We start from the raw sequence: 21,868 nt of genomic DNA, 5'->3' as shown, positions 1-21,868 counted from the left end.
TTAAATTCTATAATTCAATAAACAAGTGTAATTACAAGTAGCATATCTGTGTTAAAAAAAAGGAAATTTATTTCAATTTTTATTCTAAATGTTGTAACCCAACAGTAAATTTGTTTATAGGAGGAGCACAACATAAAAATAGGTCATTAAGTTTGGTGAATGGAAAGTCAGCTGTATAGTCTGGTGCATAGAGAAGGAAAATATCAATTTTCTAAAACTCAGCACCCCTTACAGGACATACCTTTATATACTTTTGATTGACCTTAAATGTCCCTCTGCTAAGCTTCTGTAAGGCTCTGTATGCATCTTGTCGATGCACCATCACAATGTAAGCACATCCTCTTGGAGGAATCATCTACAATGGAACACAAAATAGACCACAGAATCACAAATTAAGAACCAGACTAAGTAACACAAAATCAAATTAAATATACACGTTCTGATGACAGGTCAAACATTCATTGCTCTTTTCTCCCCTATATGCGCTGCCTGACCTATTACATATTTCCAGCATTTTCTCCTTTTGTAACAATTTCCATGTATGTTGTGCTCCAAGGTGACGGGAAGTCATACTGGGATGGGCTCTTCATCTGGCAGAGTAGCCCTGGACTTGAGAGCACCTGCTGCATTTGGAGTGCCATAAAACGAAGACATGATGTTTGGAATGAAATTAGCTCAGAATAAACATATAAGCTAATTATCAACATTTTGAAACTTTAAAATGCCCTTAAATGCTCATTGATTTCCAACCCTTTGTTGCACAGCTGTCAGCAACTTCTTCAATTCACACAAACGAACTACAGTGAATGCAGCACTCAGTGTTTAATCAAAACAGGCTAACCAAGAAAGATTTTGGTCACACTTAACATTCAAACGTATCTATTTCCATTAGGACTATATACTTAAATTAAGAAAAAAAGTCATGGTTGAATTTCAGACTCTTCCCCTCACCTACAGGTACTGAAGTAAACTGGGTGCTCAACACTGGGCGACTGACTGTGCGGTGTTAGCACGTTCTCCCCATGTCTGCGTGGGTTTCCTCCGAGTGCTCCGGTTTCCTCCCACAGTCCAAAGATCTGCAGGTCAGGTGAATTGGCCATGCTAAATTGCCCGTAGTGTTAGGTAAGGGGTAAATGTAGGGGTATGGGTGGGTTGCGCTTTGGCGGGTTGGTGTGGACTTGTTGGGCCGAAGGGCCTGTTTCCACACTGTAACATAATCTAATCTAATCTAATTCTGAATGTCTCAACTCTGGACAACAATGACACTTACACAACAAGCTACACTAACTTGACAAATATTTAATCCAATGTCACAAAACAATTTTTAACTAGGGATAAAATATACTCACATTCAAAGATTCGATTTGGCCAAATTCTTCCAGAAGATTTGCAACATCCTGCTGCGTTGCCCTCTTGTCTAATTGTCCTATCCAGAGGGTTGTGCTGCAAACTGTGAACATGATGTTGAAAATATTAAGATCAGGATGCTTTATTTTAGTAGCAATTAAAACATAGTTAGTAATAGATTTTGGGGTAAAGGAATGGAGTAAGAATCTCAGATTTAAGGGTTAGAGGACTTGCTTATCTTCCAATCAGGGAATGAGAGTAAATTCTTTAGGCAAAGAATTTTGTTGAATGAGCAGTTTGTCATCTTTACAATTTTTAAAATATTTCCATCATAAAATTATATACACAACATTTATTTTGTTGTTAATGGGACAATGCCAATTCTAAACAATTATGGTCATGCCAAAATGCTCCTTCAAAAATAGGACATATTCTAATATGATATGATGGATTTTATTCTAGATTCTAACTACCTACCGCTAACAATTTTTGATTTAATTGGTGGAAGTCCTTTTTGACGGCGTTCTCTCTCCTTCTCTCTTTCACGTCGCTCTTGAGATCGCGAACGAGGAGAGTGCCTGCGTCTTTCTCTGGATCGTGATCGAGAACGCTTGTGTCTTGACCTTCTTGACCTAGATCCAGACCGAGAACGTCTTCGCTTTGGTGATCTGTGAAAAATATACAATTTAAATATTCTGGAAATGAAATACTCTTTTCGGAATTAATGAAATGCACTATCTTCTCAACATGTGACAACTTTATAACAGACTGTACTTTTTAAGTACGAATTAATTTAGCAGTTCCCTAGTTAATCTAATTTAATTTTCTACAGTCATATTTGCTATCTTTAGGTGCATAGACTGTGATCTCCAGCTCTATACTTCTTGGAGCCAACGAATGCGTCCAGCAGCTATCCTAGGACCCTCCAACAGTGAAGGTCAATGTAATAACAATTTCTTTCATTCAGATATCTAATATGAAGTAAATTAATTTGTAATTTCACAGATTACATTTCTCCAAATAATCTGGAAATTACCTTTTAAGACATGCTATTATCTCTTCCAAGTTACATTACTGTTCCGCTCAATTGATATACTGTCAAGTATGAAAATGTTAGTGAATAACCAAAACTTTCTCAACGTGTAAAGTCCACATGTTTGGAACAAATGACTTGAATATGTGACTGTTTGTTGAAAAGGTGCAGTTCCTACCTATAGTAAGTTTTTATTTACCTGCACTTTTCAGACTGGTCAGTGGGTTGGGTTGGTGGGCAGAATCTTGGGCATCCAGAGGCTTGCAAGGCATACAGAGGGCTGGAGCATGCGTTTTATTTGTGGATTCCAGTGGTTAGTAGCAGCAGGGTTAGCGGAGCAACTAAACACTGCAATAGAAGGGGTGCTCAACAAAATTACCCCAGATAGAGGGACAGGGGATACAGATGGTATGGGATGGATAGATTGTAAGGATATGAATAATATGCGAGGGATTGCTTAGGAGAGGTGGATGGGATGACAGAGTGAGATAAGTAGGTTAATTTGACCACAAATGTTCTGCAGATCACTGTTGGTTCAACAGTGATTATCAAGGATACAATGAACCAACTATTAGGTGAGGGGAAAATAAATAAGAAATTATACATATAAAACCAATTGCCTACTTTTAGTAAACTTGAACTTATGATGCTTCATGTAAACATTCAGATTGAATTCATGCACAGTATTCTCGTGTTGCTAACCTTGATCCAGACCGAGTGCGTGATCTTCTAGTTTCAACACTACGACGTTTTGTTTCTCGTGTATCAGGTTTTTCAATCTCCATATCTACTTCCTTAAAATCAAAAGATTACGCTTATTAGATTACGATCTACAAAAGGGATCACACATTACAAAATATATTATGTGAAAGCTTACTTGCTGCTGCTGCTGTTGCGATGGTGGTGGTTCACTTGGAGTATGGTAGTCTTGCTGAAAAACAGGCTGTATAGGTGGTGCTGGAGGCATGGTAGGCTGTGGCATAGCTGCATATGGATGAACAGGAACCATGCCAAATGTTGGTAATTGTCCATTGGGAGGTGGGGGAACCTGAAATAAATTAGTATTTCTAAATATTAACAAGAAAGAAAGAAAAATATTCTGAAAGAAACACTTTACACTAAAAGAAAATTCTAACATTAGATTCAACAGTGTAGTCTTGTGATGATCAATGCAGAGATGTGCATGGGAGAAGCAAGATAAACAATGAGGAAAATTTTAAAATGGAAAAGGCTCCATAATTGAAGATTACAATCTCTTCTCACTCCAATGTACCCATGAGGACAGATCTGGCCCCAGTGAATTGGGCAGGAAGACTAAAAGATAGGACAGTTGATAGTCAGTGGCAAATGCTTAATGAGATACTCATCGCTCACAACTCAAATATATTCCAGAAAGGAAGATGAGAGGAGGAATAAACATCCATGGCTAAGTAAGTTAAAGATAAAGAAAGACAACACTCAGGCAGACCACACTGCAAAGGTGGGAAAAAAAAAGGCATAAAAAGGCAAAAGGGTAAATGATGGAAGAAAACTAGCTCAAAATTTTAAAATTTATAGCAAAAGCTTATGAGTACATAGAAGAGAAGACAGTGGCAAAAGTGAACATTGGTTTCTTGGAGGATGAGACTGAGGAATGAATAGCGGGAAGCACAGAAATGGCAGAGTCACTAAACTGATAATAGTATTTGGCTTGGTGCATTCTACAATGTAGTAGTTATATTCCCCCATGGCAATTAAGTTTGCTTTCCAAATTAATTGCTGTCCAGTTAAATTATGTGAGAATTACTACCATGACAGCTTTATCAACCTCAGTAATCAGGTCGCAAATTCACCTGCACCTCCACACACATCATTTACTGTATCCGTTGCACCCGATCTGGTCTCCTCTACATTGGGGAGACAGGCTGCCTACTTGCAGAACGTTTCAGGGAACACCTCTGGGACACCCGCACCAACCAACCCAACCACCCCGTGGCTGAACACTTTAACTACCCCTCCCACTCCGTCAAGGACATGCATGTCCTTGGCCTCCATCACCAGACCCTGACCACACGACGCCTGGAGGAAGAGCACCTCATCTTCTGCCTAGGAACCTTCCAACCACACAGGATGAATGTAGATTTCTCCAGCTCCCTCATTTCCCCTCCCCCCACCTTATCTCAGTCCCAACCCCCGGATTCAGCACCGCCCTCTTGACCTGCAATCTTCTTCCCGACCTCTCCGTCCCCACCCCCTCTCAGGCCTATCACCCTCACCCACACCTCCTTCCACCTATTGTATTCCCAGCACCCCTCCCCCCTACCCTTTATCTCAGCCCGGTTGGCATGCCAGCCTCATTCCTGCCAAGAAGGGCTTATGCCCGAAACGTCGATTCTCCTGCTCCTCGGATACTGCCTGGCCTGCTGTGTTTTTCCAGCACCACATTTTTCAACTCTGGTCTCCAGCATCTGCAGTCCTCACTTTCTCCTCAGTAATCAGGTTGCCTGTCTTGCAAATACTTGCACCAGACCCATACCACTCATATATGGTATAACAGAATAAAATTACAACATCATCATTAAATGCCCTTCAACATCAAATTGTTCAGTCCAACACCCACGTGCCTCAAATCTAAAAGACCTTTTCAGTTTATTTGAATTGATTTATTCCTGTCAAGTGTACATGGAGATACAGTGAGAAGTGTTGCTGTATGTGCTTCATAGGCAGATCATACTATACAAGTGCATCAGGGTAACAGAAGAGTTACTGCTGCCAAGAAGGTGCAAAGAGACAGATTAACATTAACATTAAAGAGGTCCATTCTAAACTCTGAAAACAGCAGGGAAGAAGCTGTTCTTGAATCTGTTTGTACATGTATGCAAGCTTTTACATCTTCTGCCCAATGGAAGAGGGTGGAAGAGAGTATAACCAGGGTGGGAAAGTTGCCTGTGTTCCCTTTGCATCAGGAAGTATAGATGAAGTCAATGGATGGGAGGCTGATGTGAGAGATAGACTGGGTTGCATTCACAACTCTGTATTTCTTGCGGTCCTGTGAACAGTAGTTGCTATACTACACTGCGATGCACCTAGAAAAGTTGCTTTCTATGGTGCATCTATAAAAGTTCGTAAGAGTCTTATCAACAGATGATCACTGAAGTCCCTCAATGATCTCCATTCAAACTTGATGACTGATGACATTATGCTTGGAAAAATTTAGTCTGCTCTCAAACATTTGCAAAATGATGAAAGGTGTTGTCAATACTGCTGACAATAATCTGTTCACTACTGCTTAGCTTGGGTTCCACCAGGTCCACTCAGCTGCTGACTTTATTACTGTCTTCGTTCAAACATTGAGAAAAGACCTGAACGCAAAAGGTGCACTAAGAGTGACAGCCCTCGACATTACGGCAGCATTTGAATATATAGCATCATAGAGCCCCAGCAAAACTGGTGTTAATGGGAGTAATGAGGAAAACTCTTTATTGCTGGAGTTATACTGATACAAAAGTAGGTGACTGTTCGAGGTCAATCCCTTGAATAGTAGCCCAGCCAATGAAACTCACATCATATGAAAAAAGTAACTACAACATAGCAAATAGATTTGTTGTGTAAACTCCATAGTATTAAAGGATTTAATCTTCCTTGTGAACAGTGCAGAAACCTATAAGTGCCTAAGAATGAAAGCGGTAGACACTGTCAACTTATCCAATAGGTAGATTAAGGCAACTTCATAATATGATCGTAAGTTTGTTAAATAAACACACCCCGCTAATGAAAACCTGAAAGAAGTTGAAGGTTGATTTGGAAAGTTTGGCCTGGACAAGTGACTTGAATATTGGTTATATGATTTGCTTTGTTGTTATTATATAAAAGGAGAGACACTGAAAATGTGGGTTTTGGTCAGATGAGAGCTCATGAACATGGAGCTATATATAGGTTAAAACAGGGAAAACCTACAAGTTAGTATATCTATTCTGGTTAGTGCAATTCAAATTTCAATCAGTATCACATCTAATATTCTCCATAAGTGTACATCCTATGCAATGTCCAAATATTTGACTGGCAAATATCATTCCACATTTCAGACAGGCTGCACGGAAATGAAGTCTTTTGCATTTTCTAACCTGCTGTTGCAATGTCTCCTGCTGGAGTCCCATCAAGGTCTGCTGAAATTGTTCCATATTTGGCAGTCGAATTCCAAGCTGCTGATACATAGGTGGCTGTATACCTTCTCCAGAGTAGCCACTAACATTAAAGAGATAAAATATTTCAAAAATTTGTTCATTTGATATACTCACAAAGAATGCAAAGGCAATATATCTAACATACCACAAACTAAAGGATCTTACATATTTTTCCCCCCAAAAATTGCCATCAATAATACTAATTTCGTAAAACAACTGCAGTGACAAGTGAAACTTCAATTACAATTTTTAATTATCAAATTTTGGAAAATTTTTGACACAAGGACAAAGTAAACTTTAAGCAGGATTATCACAAAGAACTTAATTGCTTCAGTCCAGTAGGTTTGCAGCACTTACAATGAAGTCTGAGAAGGTGGTGGACTGGATTCTTCTTCCTTCTTCACATCATCAACCTGGTCTGGTTCATCATCATAATCAAAGCGGTCAAGCAATTTCTGCAGTAAAATTGACATGAACAATTCATCAACTCACTGAGCTACCAGTGTCACAAGTCTTATCAGCTACTAAACTGCAGAATATGAGGGACTGTGACTTAAGTTGGCAAGTATTAATGTGTACTAACACAAACTTCCGATTTGTAATATTATTGACTGCTTCTGCATACCTTATCAAAGGCAGCCTTTTGCTCTGGAGGCTGTGTACTCTGTGGCTTCAACTGAGCTGTTAAGGCTTCCACCTGGGACATGATGCTATTGTCTACAACTGGTGACTGTGGCTTTGGAGCCTGCTGGAAATTCTGTAATATCTGTTGTATCTGATGTAAAAAATGAAATCTAGTATAATTATGAACCATTAAAAAGAAATTCAGAATTAGATCTGATCTCAAAAATTGAAAAATTTAGAATAAAAAGACAGTTAATGGCTCAATTTATATCTGGAGGAACAGTAATATATTTATGTAATACTTTAAGAAAATTTTCCATAGAACACAGTCATAGAGATGTACAGCATGGAAACAGACCCTTCAGTCCAACGCGTCCATGCTGACCAGATATCCCAACCCAACCTAGTCCCACCTGCCAGCACCCAGCCCATATCCCTCCAAACCCTTCCTATTCATATACCCATCCAGATGCCTCTTAAATGTTGCAATTACACCAGCCTCGGATTTTCATTAGATGTTCCCATGTCCGGACAATTTTTTAAAAAGTTTCAAATATCTCAGTTTTCACTTGCCCCCTTTTTTGGTCAATTAGAAACAAGGAGGGAGAAAATCTGAGAAAGATTTTGTCCTTTTCTTTTCCATTAACACCCACTGCACCGCAGACTATTTTGGGCAATCGAACCATATCGCTGCCCCACCACCTAAAGCTACCATTTTAATGCCAGTGGCTTCAATGCTGATGATGCCTTTGAAACCATGAAACAGGATTGCTAACTTTGATAGGACAACTGTCATCACATTACCTCCCATCAAAATCTGTCCCTCCCCAGAGTTCAACCAATGATTGCAGAACATTGCAATTATCATGAGCCCCAACCTAACCATAATTTTTCAAAATCTGATCACCATACTAAAGTGCTACAAAATGTTAGGCTTCCTAAGATGGTTAAATTTTACATTGTCTCCTTTAATTCAGGCTAAAATGGAGTAGCTTGGAGATGTGATCTTATACTAAGTCTGCCCTGCAACAAACTCATTCTGCTTGTTATCAAGAAAGAAACTCAACAAAATTCATTGAATTGTGCAAATTTTAACACCTTGAAACAAAGATGGCAACATGCCTTGCTGCATGCAGGCTTTCAAAGTCAGAAATTTGGGGAAGAACGCCATTGCTAAAAGACTAATGATTAACGTGGAAAGAAAAATTAGAGTACAAGAAAAAGCCAGCAAGAAGTTTTAAAACATTAGTAAAAGTTTCTATAGACATTTAATAACAAGATGACAAAGTGAATGGTGGTGCTATAAAAATGAGTATGGGGAAACTAAGGAAAAATAAGGAGCTCATTATTAATTAACAGATAATTTGCACAACAGAAGATATAGTAATACCCCACAAATACTGGAAATAAGGAAATGGAATGGAATTAACTCAAGAAAATTTGCAAAGTTGCAAGGCTGACAAGTTCTTAGAAGTGGCTAAATGAGATACTTTTCCAAGATTCAGGGAAGGTTCCATTAGATTTGAAAATAGTCAATGTAACTCCTTTATTCAAAAATGAAAGGAGACAAAAAGCTGGAAACTAAAAGCAAGCTAGCTTAATACTTATAATAGGGGAGATGTGATAAGTTATTATTTAAGACTAATAACAAGGCACTTGGATAAGTTCAAGGTATATGGGCAAATCAACATGGTTTTGTGAAAAGAAAAATCATGCTCAACTAATTTCCTGCAGCTCTTTGAAGAGCTAACGTGCTGAGGATCAAGGCAAGTCAGTGGATGTACAGTATTAAATCTCAAATAGTAATTTGATAAACTGCCATATCAAGAGGCTATAGTGGCAAATAAAACCTCATGGTGTGCAGTTAACATTGTATAGGCAGAAATGTGGCTAGTTAGCAGGAAACAGTAAGCATAAGTATACTGTTTTCTGGTTGGTAAGATGCAATGAGTGATGAACTATATTTCACATTTCATAGAAAATGATCAGATGAAGAGACTAAAGATCTGGTTGCTAAATTTGCTGACAACACAAACATAGGTAAATTAATTTGCGAAGAGCACATAAGGAGACCACAAAGAGATGTGCATAGGTTAAGTGAGTTGGCAAAGATCTGGCAAATTGATGACAAGATGGGAAAATCTGAAATTGTCCATTGCAAGAAAAATTTAAACAAAAAGAAAATGAGGCTTTGCTTCAGTTATACAGGACATTCGTGACACCACGCCTGGAATACTGTCTACAGCATAGGTAACCTTATTTAAGGAAGGGTGTAAATACACTAGCAGTTCAGTAAAGGTTTACTAGTCTAACGTATGGAGAAGAAAAAAAACGGATATACTGGACTTGTGTGCGCTGCGGTGTGGATGTTGGATTTGACAAAAACGTAGGATCCTAAGGGATCTTAACAGGGTGAATGTGGAACGGGTTTTTCCTCTTGTAGGAGAACCTAGATTGAGAGATCATTGTTTATTAATAACGAGTCATCTGTTTAAGACAAGTTGAGAAAGCCTCTGGCAACTCTCGGGTCTTATAGTCTTCACAAGCTTCTCTTTCTCAAATAGGGAATCTGTCCTCACCAGCGCTATCTTTGAGGGGACAAGTGGCCTAATCCTGCCAGTAATTTTCATGTTGTTATACCAAGCAAGACAAAAGGACAATTGTGGGTAAATCACTAAGGATAAGAAGCCTCCATCTTCCAAATGAGGGGATTTAAACTGTACCTGTTTCTTCCTAATCCACAGCAACATGCATCAATATTCTATATGCAGTGGCAATACACAAAGTATCAATCTCTTCTTGAGTAAAGTGCTGATACAGTCATTGGCATTACTACATTGCTTCGAACTCAAACAACACATACCAATTTAAATTTTACCTGTGCTCCTTGTGTCGATTGAAAAAGCTGTGCTACAGCTACAAATGCATCAGAGTTGGGTAGTTGCTGCTGTATCGCAGACAAAGAATCAGATGTAATTGGAGGAGCTTGTGCAGGTGTCGGAGGAGCAACAGGGGGACCTAGGAAAAATAAAAATACACTCAGATACCACAATCATATTTCTCTGCAGTATTTACTTAATGCCTCTACGCAGACTTCAGAAATGCAACGATTACCCCAAAATCTTGATCTAGTCATGAACATGAAACTTTACATTAAAACATTAATATCCCATTTTCCCACTAACTCAGCGCTCTGATTAAGGCGCTGAGTAGCACACAGACCATGGAGTTCCCAGATTTAATCCTCAATCAATGCCTCAGTCAGCAGATATCAAGGAGCATACTTTGACCATCGCATAGGTAAAGGGAAATAATGCCTGATCATTTTTTATTCGGTGACTGAAGAATTTGTGCTAATGTGAAAACCTGCTCATGGACCAAACAGGTATTATGCAAGAAACATTCCAAAATCCAAGAGCTTTCTGAAACTCAAGTGCAAGGATCAGAAGTTGAATAAATATCACTTGAGCAAAGCGCCAAAGTTATCAGCCCTAAAGATTGTTTTCCGGAGCTGTAGCTTACTATGTACCTTGACAGTAGTTCTAATGAAAACCTATTGAGCAGAGAAAAAAAAGTCTCCCTCTACTTGTATTCCCAGCACTTTTAGTTTTTGTTCCAGTATTCTAGCATTCAATGTTTTGCTTTCTTGTCCTGCTCCCAATTGGAACTTTTGATGTTGCATACCAAATGTAAAATGTTACTCTTATATTGCAATACCAATAACAATGGAAGAAGTTGCTCAAGCAGCTCCACTTATAGTACACCATTCTCCATTAACAAAATGTATACTTGGTTTAGTGCATTAAGTAGCACTGGTACATGGAACAAACTATGTGGGTAGCTGTTATCCTCATGGCAAGTTGAAAAGTGTTGCCAATTGCTGAATCAAGCTTTCAGTCCTAATGGATTTCATATCTAATGACCAACTTAAGAATTGAAAAAAAATCTCTCTACACGAGGTTGGTTCATTCAAGTACTAAACAATCTGCAGAGCAGTCAAATAACCAACCTGTTATGAAATGAACAGTTCATGTTCCAATAACGCTCATTACTTTTCTTTTTAAAAATTGACAATTCAGCACAAAAATTATACTTACTAGTATTGTTATCAGTATTTTCCAGTGCAGGTGGAACTGATGTTGCAGTTGCCATATCTAATAATGGCTGTATAACTTCAATCTTGAAAACACAGTTCTTTTGCCAAAGGTTCAGCACACGAACTATCTTGCTCTGTTTAAATACAAACAAATAACGATTCTTTAGATAGATGCATTAATTCATGTCATTTAGCTCTAAGTCATGATTTAACAATGTGGCTTTCTGCTCTTCATATATTTTCACTAGTTGGCATTCACTGCCCCATTGATGTATCACACCAACTCAAAACTTCCTCATCTGCTAACCATGTAATTTTGATTCTGGGCGAAAACATGGATAATACAATGGAATAGTGAACAGCAGGTGCTGCTCACCTCAGTTCAGCCTTGGTTCAAACACAGACAAAAGAGCTATATTCCAAACAGAAGGCAAAAATGACATCCCTTGACAACATGGCTGCATTTGACAGACCGTGACATCAAGGAATCCTAGCAAAACTAAAATCAATGAGAATCAGGGATGGAGGACACTCTCCACTGGTTATTGTTATATCTGTCGCAAAGGAGTTCCTCAGGGTAGTCTCCAAGGCATAACCATCTTCAGTTGCTTCATCAGTAACCTTGCCTCCAACAAAAAATCAGAGGCAGGAATGCTGGCTCCTATTTGCAGAACTTCCAGCACTATTTGCAAGTGCTAAAGATCTGAAACAGTCTATGTTCAATCACAGAAAGATCTGGACAACATTTAGACTTGGACATAAGTGGCAAGTAACATTTGCACCACTCAAGTGCCAAGGGATAACCATCACTCTGACATTTGAAGGCATGCTATCACCGAATTCCCCAGTAGCAATATCCTGTGGGGGGGGGGGGGGGGGGCGGTTACCAGTGACCAGAAATTGAACTGGTCCAGTCATCTAAACATCATGACTACAAGAGCAGATCAGGGGCCGCTAAGTGCTCAGTAGTTTACTTCAACTCCTCAAAGCCTGTCTATCCATCTACAAGGTACAAATCAGTGTGTGATGAAATACATTCCACTTGCCTTGAAGTATACTGCTCCGACAATACTCAAAAAGCTTGCCATCATCCAGGTTGAAGAGGCCTACTTGAATGGTATCCCACCTAATATCTAAAACATCCATTCCCTTCACTGTGACAACAGTGTGCACTATTTACAAGATGTACTGCAGTACATCCTTGGCATCCAAAACCATAACCTCATCACCTCAAAAGGACACTGACAGTGGATGCATGGCAACACTGTCCTCTACAAGTTCCTCTCCAGGTCGCACACCATCCGGACTTGGAATCCTATCTCTTTTCTTTCACTGTTACTGGGTCAAAACCCTCAATACGCACTTCACTAAAGCACTGAGTGTGCATCTATTCACCATAAACTGTAGCAGTTCAAGAGGCAGCTCACCATGTTCTCAAGAGTAATTAAGGATGGATAATAAATACTGACTTAGTCAGTGACATACACATTCCCAGAACAAACAAAAATAAATGTCAATATAAAATAAAAACACATGCACAGTTTGAACTGTGCAACAATATTCATTTACTATTTCCCTGTAATGGCACATCGTCTGTCTTTTCCTAATTTAATTAGTTTATTTCGATACAATTCAAACTTCAGAAACAAGGTCTCTGACTGTATTAATACAATATGGCTCCAACAATCATGGCATTAAAATTTTACCGACCCACCATTAATGTTTTACTGAAACATTAGCAGTGGATCATAACTTGGAGAATTTCATTTTCAGAAAACTCAAAAACCATCCCAAAGGTAATACATTCCAGTACATCAATCTGCTGCCTATTCAATGTCCTTACCTTCTCATCAGATGGACATTTATACAAATACTGGAATGTCGCAGTAATATTTTTGCTGAACCGCGGCCCAAATACATCTTTTTCTGCTCCAAATTGATGACGGGATTGACGCACAATAGAGTCGACCACATACAATCCTGGAACTTTAAATTCTGGTTTGCACTATAAAATTATTGTTTAAAAGGGAGAATTAGTAAATTATTAAAAAATTTGTAAATGTTACTACAAATTAACTATTCAACTTCCAAGAAAAACACTTTAACAAGTTGCTCACCTTTTTGATAAACTTCTCTACAATCTGCACAACATGCTTGTAAAGCTGAAAAATGACATATTGCACAGTAATTTATTACAATTGAAATTTTTGACTCAAATCACAATTAACCTTTGGTAATTATAAATATGTTGAAATACACAATATCATTTGGAACTAAGTGCAATACAATGGTCTTACAAAGCCTTAAAATTCATGTGGAAAGTAGATTTGAATTTTCCATAAATGGGAAATATCTCGTGAAGTTTTTAATCTTATCTTTTATATGTTTTACTCTACATTCTTTTTTAAAGACAGAAAACAATGTGTGCCTAAATTATCTAAGCAGAACAAAATTAGCACATCCTACAATTTGGAAAAGTCAAATTTCATTTTCAATTTTTTTGAAAAATTATATGATAGCATTGAACATAATATTGAACAGCAAAGAGAGAGAATGCTATCTTATTTGCATCATTTATCACTTCCATCCTCCTGGAAAAAACTATCACCCAATTCACAAACAAATTCATTTTCAAAATCATAATTATCTAGTCTTTGGCCCTCTGTACACAACATTTCTGCAGCTCCCGATTTGCTCAGCTTTGTGCCCACATCCACTTTTAGTATCATTGTCCCAATCCCCATTATGTGGCCCTCATTTTCAGTAATCAAGTCTTAATTGGAAAGAATATTGCACACAACTGGCTCAGCCATCCACCAGCAGACCTGTCTGATCCACTTAAAACCATACTAGATCCTCCTCTCCCTCATCAAACTACTCACTATTCAAAATCATCCAGAAATAAAGGGATGATCTCCCACTTTTCTCAATTGCAAATCATTCCCTTTTACCCTCAAGGACAAGGAGCTCATGAAAGACATGATTAATATTTAGACAATTCAATCAGCTGTGTTGACCACAGCACCTATCTTCCACTTGCTGTACGGTCCAATGTCCTTTAATGTTCCTCCTTGCCCTGGTCTTGACTTTGCATCTTTCGCTTCCATCTCCCTCGTACTCTCTGATCGCATATTGTTCATGGGATGCATTTCCTGTTCTCTTCATTCTATTCCCATCACACTGCCGATTACCCAACCTCTTCTTTTGATCTTAAAGTCAGCCAATATTGCAAATGATTTTTGCTTTCCTAGTGTTATCATTCCAACCTTCAAATGTGCTATCATTATTCCATTCCTGAAGGTATCAACCCTTGACACCCCCCAACTTCGCAGACTACATCCCATCTTCAATTTCATTTTCCCCTCCAAACGTTTTGTACACATTGCTGCCTTTCAAATTCAGTTTCATCTTTCCCAGAATACCACGTTTGGTTGCCTCTAATCAGGTTTCTACTCTTGCCACGGGTGCTACACTCGAAGTGACATCATGTGCGAGAAACCTTGTCCTGGACCAGTTGGCAGCCTGTCACACAGTTGACCAACTTATCCACCTCAATATCCTCTTTACTCACACGAAAGTCAACCTAATTACATAACTAGGTTTTGTCAAATATAAGCAACTTCTAAGCAGACCCACACCCGAAGCAGGCATACTTGCATCAGTTAATGTATGCATATTGAACATAACTGAACATATTAACAGCTTATCATACAGTACAGAGGAAAACATTCAGCCCAGAATCTGTCCTGCCAAAAATACATTATCTACACTAGTTCCATTTTTGATATTTCAAGCGCTGATTTAATGACTGAAGTTTCCTGCGTAAACTAACCTCCAGGCAGTGCATTCCAGATCCTCAATACCATCTGAGTGAAAATGTTTTTCTCAAATCCCCTCTAAATCTCCTGGCTTTCATTTGAAAATTATGCCCTTTAGACTTTCTATTCATACTGTCCATGCCCCTTTGAATTTTCTGCAACTCTACTAGATCCCCTTCAAACTTCTCTGTTCTAAATAAAACTGAGGGTAGACGAGCAGGAGGCTGAAAGAACACAGCAAGTCAGGCAGTATCAGGAGGTGGAGGTCAATGTTTCAGAGTGTAACCCTTCTTCAGGACTGGGACGTGTGTGTGTGTGTGTGTGTGTGTGTGTGTGTGTGTGTGTATGTATAAGGGGATCTGCAAATAAAGGGGGTGGGGGAGACAGGGTGGTGAAGTGGGGATAGGTGAACACAGGTAGAGGGTACCTGATGGTTGGTCAATGGGAAGAATGAATCCAGTTGGTGGCTAGAACTCAATGTCTCCAATTTCAAATATCTTCCCTTCCCATCACCTGACTCCCCTCCCAGCCAGCTCATCGACCCTTCCTTCTAGACACCAATCGAATTCATTCCACCCAGGTCGTACTCTCTACTTATGTTCACCCATCCCTACCTCACCGAGCTGCCCCCACAACCCTCCTTATCTGCAGCTCCCCTTACACCTACCCCCAGTCCTGAAGAAGGGTTACACCCAAAACACTGACTTCCCCACCTGCTGATGCTACCTGGCTTGCTGTGTTCTTGCAGCCTCCTGCTTGTCTACATTGGACTCAAGCTTATACAGCCTTTCTTCACAGATGCAATGCTCAATCATCCTGGTGAATCTCCTTTGCACCCTCTCTAGTGCATTAATCCTTCCTTTAGTGAGGTGACCACAATGCTCCAGCTACAGCCTAACCAAACTACTGAACAGTTCCAACATGATCTCCCTGCCATTAAAATCTATGCCATAACTGATAAAGGCAAACATCCCATATGCCTTGCCGAATCAAGTAACAGGTCTTGCTGCCTTCAGAGAGACCTGTGGACAAGCAACCAAGATCCCTCTGTTCCCCTAAGTTTCCTATTGTCTTGCTGTTCATTGAACTACTCGCTGATCTTGTTTCTCCTGCCAAGGTACATCACCTCAAATTTATTGGGTTAAATTCTATCGACCAATATTCTGCCTATCTGACAAATTCACTTATGTTCTCCTATAACGTAAAACATTCATACTGTCAATCACTGAACCAATCTTTCTATCATTCACAAACTTACTCATCACTCCCTACGTTCTCACCTATAGCTTTTGAGTATCACAAACAATAAGGGACCATGCACTGATCTCTGTAGTATACTCCAGGATACAAGTCAGAGTTTTGTACCACAAACATCTCCTGCAAATAGGCTAACTTTGGATCCAAACTACTAAGTTACCCTGGATCCCATGAGCTTTTACCTTCTTTATCAGTTTACCATGTGGAACCTTGTCAAAAGTCTTGCTGAATTCCATAAAAGCTTTATCAAATATCCTGTCCTCACCTCAACACTTGGCCAACTTCTCAAAAAGCTTCACTAGATTTGTTGGGCCTGACTTCTCTCTGACAAAGCTATGCTGACTACCCCTGATTAAACTCGCTTCTCTAAATGGAGGTGAATCTTCTCCTTCACTATTTTCTCCATTAGTTTACCAACCAGCAACATCTGACCTCATAACCCCCACTCAATTATTACCATCAAGCCAGGGGATCAACTCTACTTCAAATGTAGAATGCAGGAGAGCATATCAGGATCAGCAACTGGTATATCTAAAAATAAATAACCTGGCGAAATTAACAAACAGAACTACTTGTTGCCAAATAGCATAAGTAGAAAATGGTAGAGTTAAGTGAACCCACAACTAAACAGATCAAATCTAAGCTCTAGTCCTGCCATATCCAGTCTGGAATGGTGGTGGACAATTAAACAACTCACTGGAGGAGACTCCCATCATTGAGAATGGGAATTTTTATGAAGAGCCCAAGACAATAGTGCAAAAGCTAAGACTGAAGCATTTGCAGCCATCTTCAGCCAGAAGTGATGATCCATCTTGACCTCCTACAGTGGTCCCCAGATACCAGTCTTCAGCCAATTTGATTCATTTCATGCAAAGACTATGGGCCCTGACAACATTCTGGCAATAGTAATGAAGAGTGCACTCCGGAACTTGCTGCTCCCTTGGCTGAATTCTTCCTGTACAGCCATAACACTGGCATCTACCTGACAATTTGGAAAATAGGGCGAAAGTGAGCACTGCAGATGCTGGAGATTAGAGTCAAGGCTGGAGTGGTACTGGAAAAGCACAGCAGGCAGCATCCCAGGTGCAGGAAAATCGATGAAGGGCTTTTGCCAATTATGTCCCATCTGTCGAAGCTTGATCATCAGTAATGTGATGGAAAGTATCACCAAGAGCTTTTAAGCAGCACCAGCTGAGCAATAGCCTGCTCAGTGACACCCAATTTGGTTTCCACCAAGGCTCCTGATCTCATTACAGCCTTGGTTCAAACATGGACAGAATAGCTGAATTCCAGAGGTGAGGTGAAAGTTACAGTCCTTGACATCAAGGCTGCAATCAATAGTGAACCATCACTGACCAAAGCTAGATTTACTAGCTAGGATATAGGGGCAAACTCTCTAGTGGTTGGAGTCATACATGGCACACATGGAAGACATCGTGGTTGTTGGAGGTCAGTCATGTCAGCTCCAGGACATCTCAGCAGGAGTTCCTCAGGGTCGTGTCCGAGGCCGAACCATCTCCAGCTGCTTCATCAACAACCTTCCCTCCATCATAAGGTCAGATGTGGGGATGTTCGCTGATGATTGCACAATGTTCAGCAGCATTGAAGTGATTTGTTTTCAAATTCAACAAGATCTGGACAATACCCAAGCTAGGGCTGACAAGTGACAATTAACATTCACACCATACAAATGCCAGGCCATGACTATCTCAAATAAGAAATAATCTAATCAATGCCCTTGACATTCAACAGTGTTATCACGACTGAATAGCCCACTAGAAATATCCTGGGCGTTTCCAATGACCAGAAACTCAACTGAACCTGCCACATAAACACAGTGGCTACAAGATGCGGTCAGAAGCTAGGGATACAGTGGAGAGTAACTCACTCCCCAAAATCTGTTCATCATCTACAAAGCACAAGTCAGGAGTGTGACAGAATACTCTTCAAATGCCAGGATGGGTGCACCTTAAGCACCACTCAAGAAGCTTGACACCACCAAGAAAAAGCAGCTGCTTGATTGAGATCTCATCCACAAGCATCCACTTCCTCCACTATCGGCATTCAGTAGCAGCAGCAGTGTGTGCTATCTACAAAATCCACTGCAGAAATTCATTGAAGATCCTTCGACACCATCTTACAAACCCACAATCATTACCATCTAGAAGAACAAGGGCAGCAGATACATGGGACAACTATCACCTGCAAGCTTCCGTCCAAGCCACTCACCATCTTGACTTAACAACATATCACTTACTTCACTGCTGCTGGATCAAAATCCTGGAAATTTCCTCCTATATTGTGGGTCAATCCAAAGCAGATGGACTACAGCAGTTCAAGGTAGCTCATATGACCTTCTCAAGGGCAACTAGAGACAGGCAATAAATGCTGACCAGCTATATTCACCCCAGGAATGAATTTAAAAGTATATAAAAACCACTGCTGCTATACTCACTGGTTGATCGTTTCCTACCAAACCTAACAAACTTTTTGTAAAATGGAACACATTAGCTGTCCTCCAATCCTCTGGCTCCTCTCATGACCAAAGATAATTTTAAAATTTAGGTCAGGACCCTGTAATTTCCTTCCTCATCACCAACTCATCTAACCTGGGGTTTTGTCTACTTAAATCCACTAATATCTCCAATACCTCCTTGCTTCTTAGAACAATCGGCACAAGTTTACGGTCCAACTTTTCAAACTCTGATCTTGCAGAAGACAGATGTGAAGTATTCATTTAATACTCAACCAAAGTTCTTCAGATTAATGCACATTGTCCCCTTGGTCCCGAAAAGGCCCTACTCTTTCCATAATTATTCTCTTCCCCTTGATATATTTGTAGAATATCACGGGGTTCTGTCTGATCATGCTCATCAGCATTTTCTCATACCTTTCTTTGCTTCCTTAATTGCTTTCTTTAGATACCCTCCTGCACTTCCTATATTTCTCTAGGGCCTCCATCGTCTTGCTCCCTTTTTAAATGTTATAGTTTCTTTTCCTTTGCATTCAGTCCTGACCATTCCGAGACATCCATGGTTCTCTGGGTTTGTTGCTTCAACAGTTTACCCTAAAGGAAACATGTTGGGGGCAGCACGGTGGCTCAGTGGTTAGCACTGCTGCCTCACAGCACCAGGGACCGGGTTCGATTCCAGCCTCGGGCGACTGTCTGTGTGGAGTTTGCACATTCTCCCCGCGTCTGCGTGGGTTTCCTCCAGGTACCCCGGTTTCCTCCCACAATCCAAAGATGTGCAGGTCAGGTGAATTAGCTATGCTAAATTGCCTATAGTACTAGGCACATTAGTTAGGGGTAAATGTAGGGTAGCGGAATGGATCTGGATGGGTTACTCTTTGGAGGGTCGGTATGGACTTGTTGGGCTGGATGGCCTGTTTCCATACTGTGGGGAATCTAATCTAATCTAATCTGTATGCCCCCATACCATGTTACCATGCTGAACACCTCCCATTGTTCTACCATACATTTACCCTCAAGTAGCAGTTCCAAATCTAATTGGGCAGATCTTGCCTTATTTGAATAAAATATACATAATCTCAATCCAAAACCCTTTTTGCAAGTCATCTTTCTCCTTTTCCATAATGAGCTGAAAACATACAGTGATGTGGTCACTATCTCTAAAATGCCTCCCTGCTATCATCTCAAACACCTGTCCGATTTCATTCCAGAATGAGATCCAACACTGCACCATCACTCGTAGGGTCATTGACACATAAAAAGCTCTCATGTACATCTGAAGAAATTTAGCCATCAAAACCCTTTATCGTAAGATTGGCCCAATTAACGTTTGGGTAACTTAAAATCTCTTGCTGTACTATTTTTACATACCTTAGTGAATTGACTACATATTGCTCCTTAATTGTCCACTGGCCATTTGGGGCCCTATATTATATTCCTAACAGTGTAACTACGCCCTTTATATTCTTAAGTTCTACCCACAAATCATTTGATGACGTTTCCAAGCTATCATTCCTCCATACCGCAGTAACTGACTCCTGAACTAATCACTGCCTTCAATGCTACCTCCACTTTTGCACTCCCCCCTGACCTGCCTGAAAATTCTACACCCCAAATGTTAAATTGCAAATCTTGGCCCTTCCTCAAGCACACCTGTGACAGCAATAATATAACACTTTGACATTTCAATCCATATCTTTAACTTACCTGCCTAAATTTGAATAGTCCTAGAATTAAGATACAGGCCATTCAGTCTTTCCTACTCCCTTGATATAACTATAGCTGAACTCACTATACAAATCAAATATGCAAAAGAATCACATTAGCTTAGATAACACTGAGAAAAAGAATCTTCGTACTGAAATCCAGGTAGCACAAGAAATCTGTATATTCCCTTGGCCCCTAATTTGCCTGTCTCACAGGCTATTTATGTGACATCCAGTTCTGAATAAAGCACACCTATTTATAATTTAGCATTTGGAAGACAGAAGCTTTCACCAACATGCTTCTTCATAAACTTAATTTCCCGCTTTCCGTCTGAGGTTAAACCAGACTATTTGTGACCTCAAGGCCTGATTTCACAAATGTGAACTTCTAATCCCATAACCTTCCAATTTGATTATATTTCTTTGTCATGAGGAATTGGCACTGTGTGGTTCAGAGATGAATTCTAACCAAATGTCATATTCTCCCTCCTGAATTTTCAGTTTCCTTCTAACATTTGAAAGGTCCTCATATAATCAAACAGGCAGACAGCTCTGGAAGTGAGTCTGCAGACCAGACATCCTGTAATAATCAGGACACGTATTGGTAAACAACTGAGTAGATCACGAACGCAAGCCATGCTTCAACAATGGTCAATCACCTGCAAGCAAATTCTGATTTGGAGGTTTAATGAGTCATTGAATCATGTACATGAACACTACTGCAGGCACATTGGTGGTGGAATTAAATTTTGACTTGTTCTTTATCGAAAGTGGGCAGGTTTTGGGCAGTAAGGATGTGAATTATTTGCTGTCAAGTTCCAAATCTGTTCTTGAATGCAGAGCACTTTCTGGTCAATAGGTCTCCCCCTACCATGAAAAATATATTGATCTATGTGCCTATCTGACAAGGATTGAAGCATTCAAGACGACAACTCACTCTCTCTACATTCTCAGAGGTAATTAGGGATGGGTTTAAACATTGGATTTTTCTAATGTCTTCACACAAAAATACAAAATGCCACCTTTTCCTGATTCATTTACCTGTGTCAAACCTACTTTACAAATCCTTGGCTCTCCCTTCAGATTCAGCAGTCCCCTACTCATATCTTAATTTTAATACTATTTGGAAATTAGGCCAGTTACAAGCAAATTGTTAATGCAAATTTTTAAAAAAGTTATGAAAGATTCAACCCTAACCTTATTGCAAGATGACCCAGTTAACTGGCGTTTGGGCTTTTCCTAATTGCAAATTTTAATTTTTCTATTTATCTTTGGCAGATTCTCAACATAAAAGAAAACATTTCTACCACTCAGAAAAGTTGCTATTCATCTTGGTGAATGCTTAGTTGTTGAA

General features: G+C 39.7%; 1 protein-coding gene across 3 annotated transcripts in view; it reads right to left on the bottom strand.

The window, feature by feature from the left end:
* scaf4a (SR-related CTD-associated factor 4a) overlaps positions 1-21,868 on the bottom strand; it is an 86,656-nt gene that overhangs the window by 26,678 nt on the left and 38,110 nt on the right. For all 3 annotated transcript variants that reach the window (XM_043700717.2, XM_043700716.2, XM_043700719.2), the window contains 12 exons: positions 13,381-13,425; positions 13,107-13,268; positions 11,265-11,397; positions 10,046-10,185; positions 7,169-7,318; positions 6,901-6,998; positions 6,484-6,604; positions 3,258-3,428; positions 3,083-3,174; positions 1,825-2,015; positions 1,350-1,450; positions 242-355 (listed from right to left, as the gene is read on the bottom strand). In XM_043700717.2, the coding sequence (XP_043556652.2) occupies positions 242-355; positions 1,350-1,450; positions 1,825-2,015; positions 3,083-3,174; positions 3,258-3,428; positions 6,484-6,604; positions 6,901-6,998; positions 7,169-7,318; positions 10,046-10,185; positions 11,265-11,397; positions 13,107-13,268; positions 13,381-13,425 (1,518 nt within the window). The remainder of the gene's footprint in view (positions 1-241; positions 356-1,349; positions 1,451-1,824; positions 2,016-3,082; positions 3,175-3,257; positions 3,429-6,483; positions 6,605-6,900; positions 6,999-7,168; positions 7,319-10,045; positions 10,186-11,264; positions 11,398-13,106; positions 13,269-13,380; positions 13,426-21,868) is intronic.

Source organism: Chiloscyllium plagiosum, unplaced genomic scaffold (genome assembly GCF_037043375.1).
Source record: "Chiloscyllium plagiosum isolate Xiang-an unplaced genomic scaffold, Cpla_swu_hap1 HiC_scaffold_12, whole genome shotgun sequence".
NCBI lineage: Eukaryota > Metazoa > Chordata > Chondrichthyes > Orectolobiformes > Hemiscylliidae > Chiloscyllium > Chiloscyllium plagiosum.
Note: the sequence above shows the minus strand (reverse complement) of the source record. Positions and strands in the feature narration are given on the sequence as shown.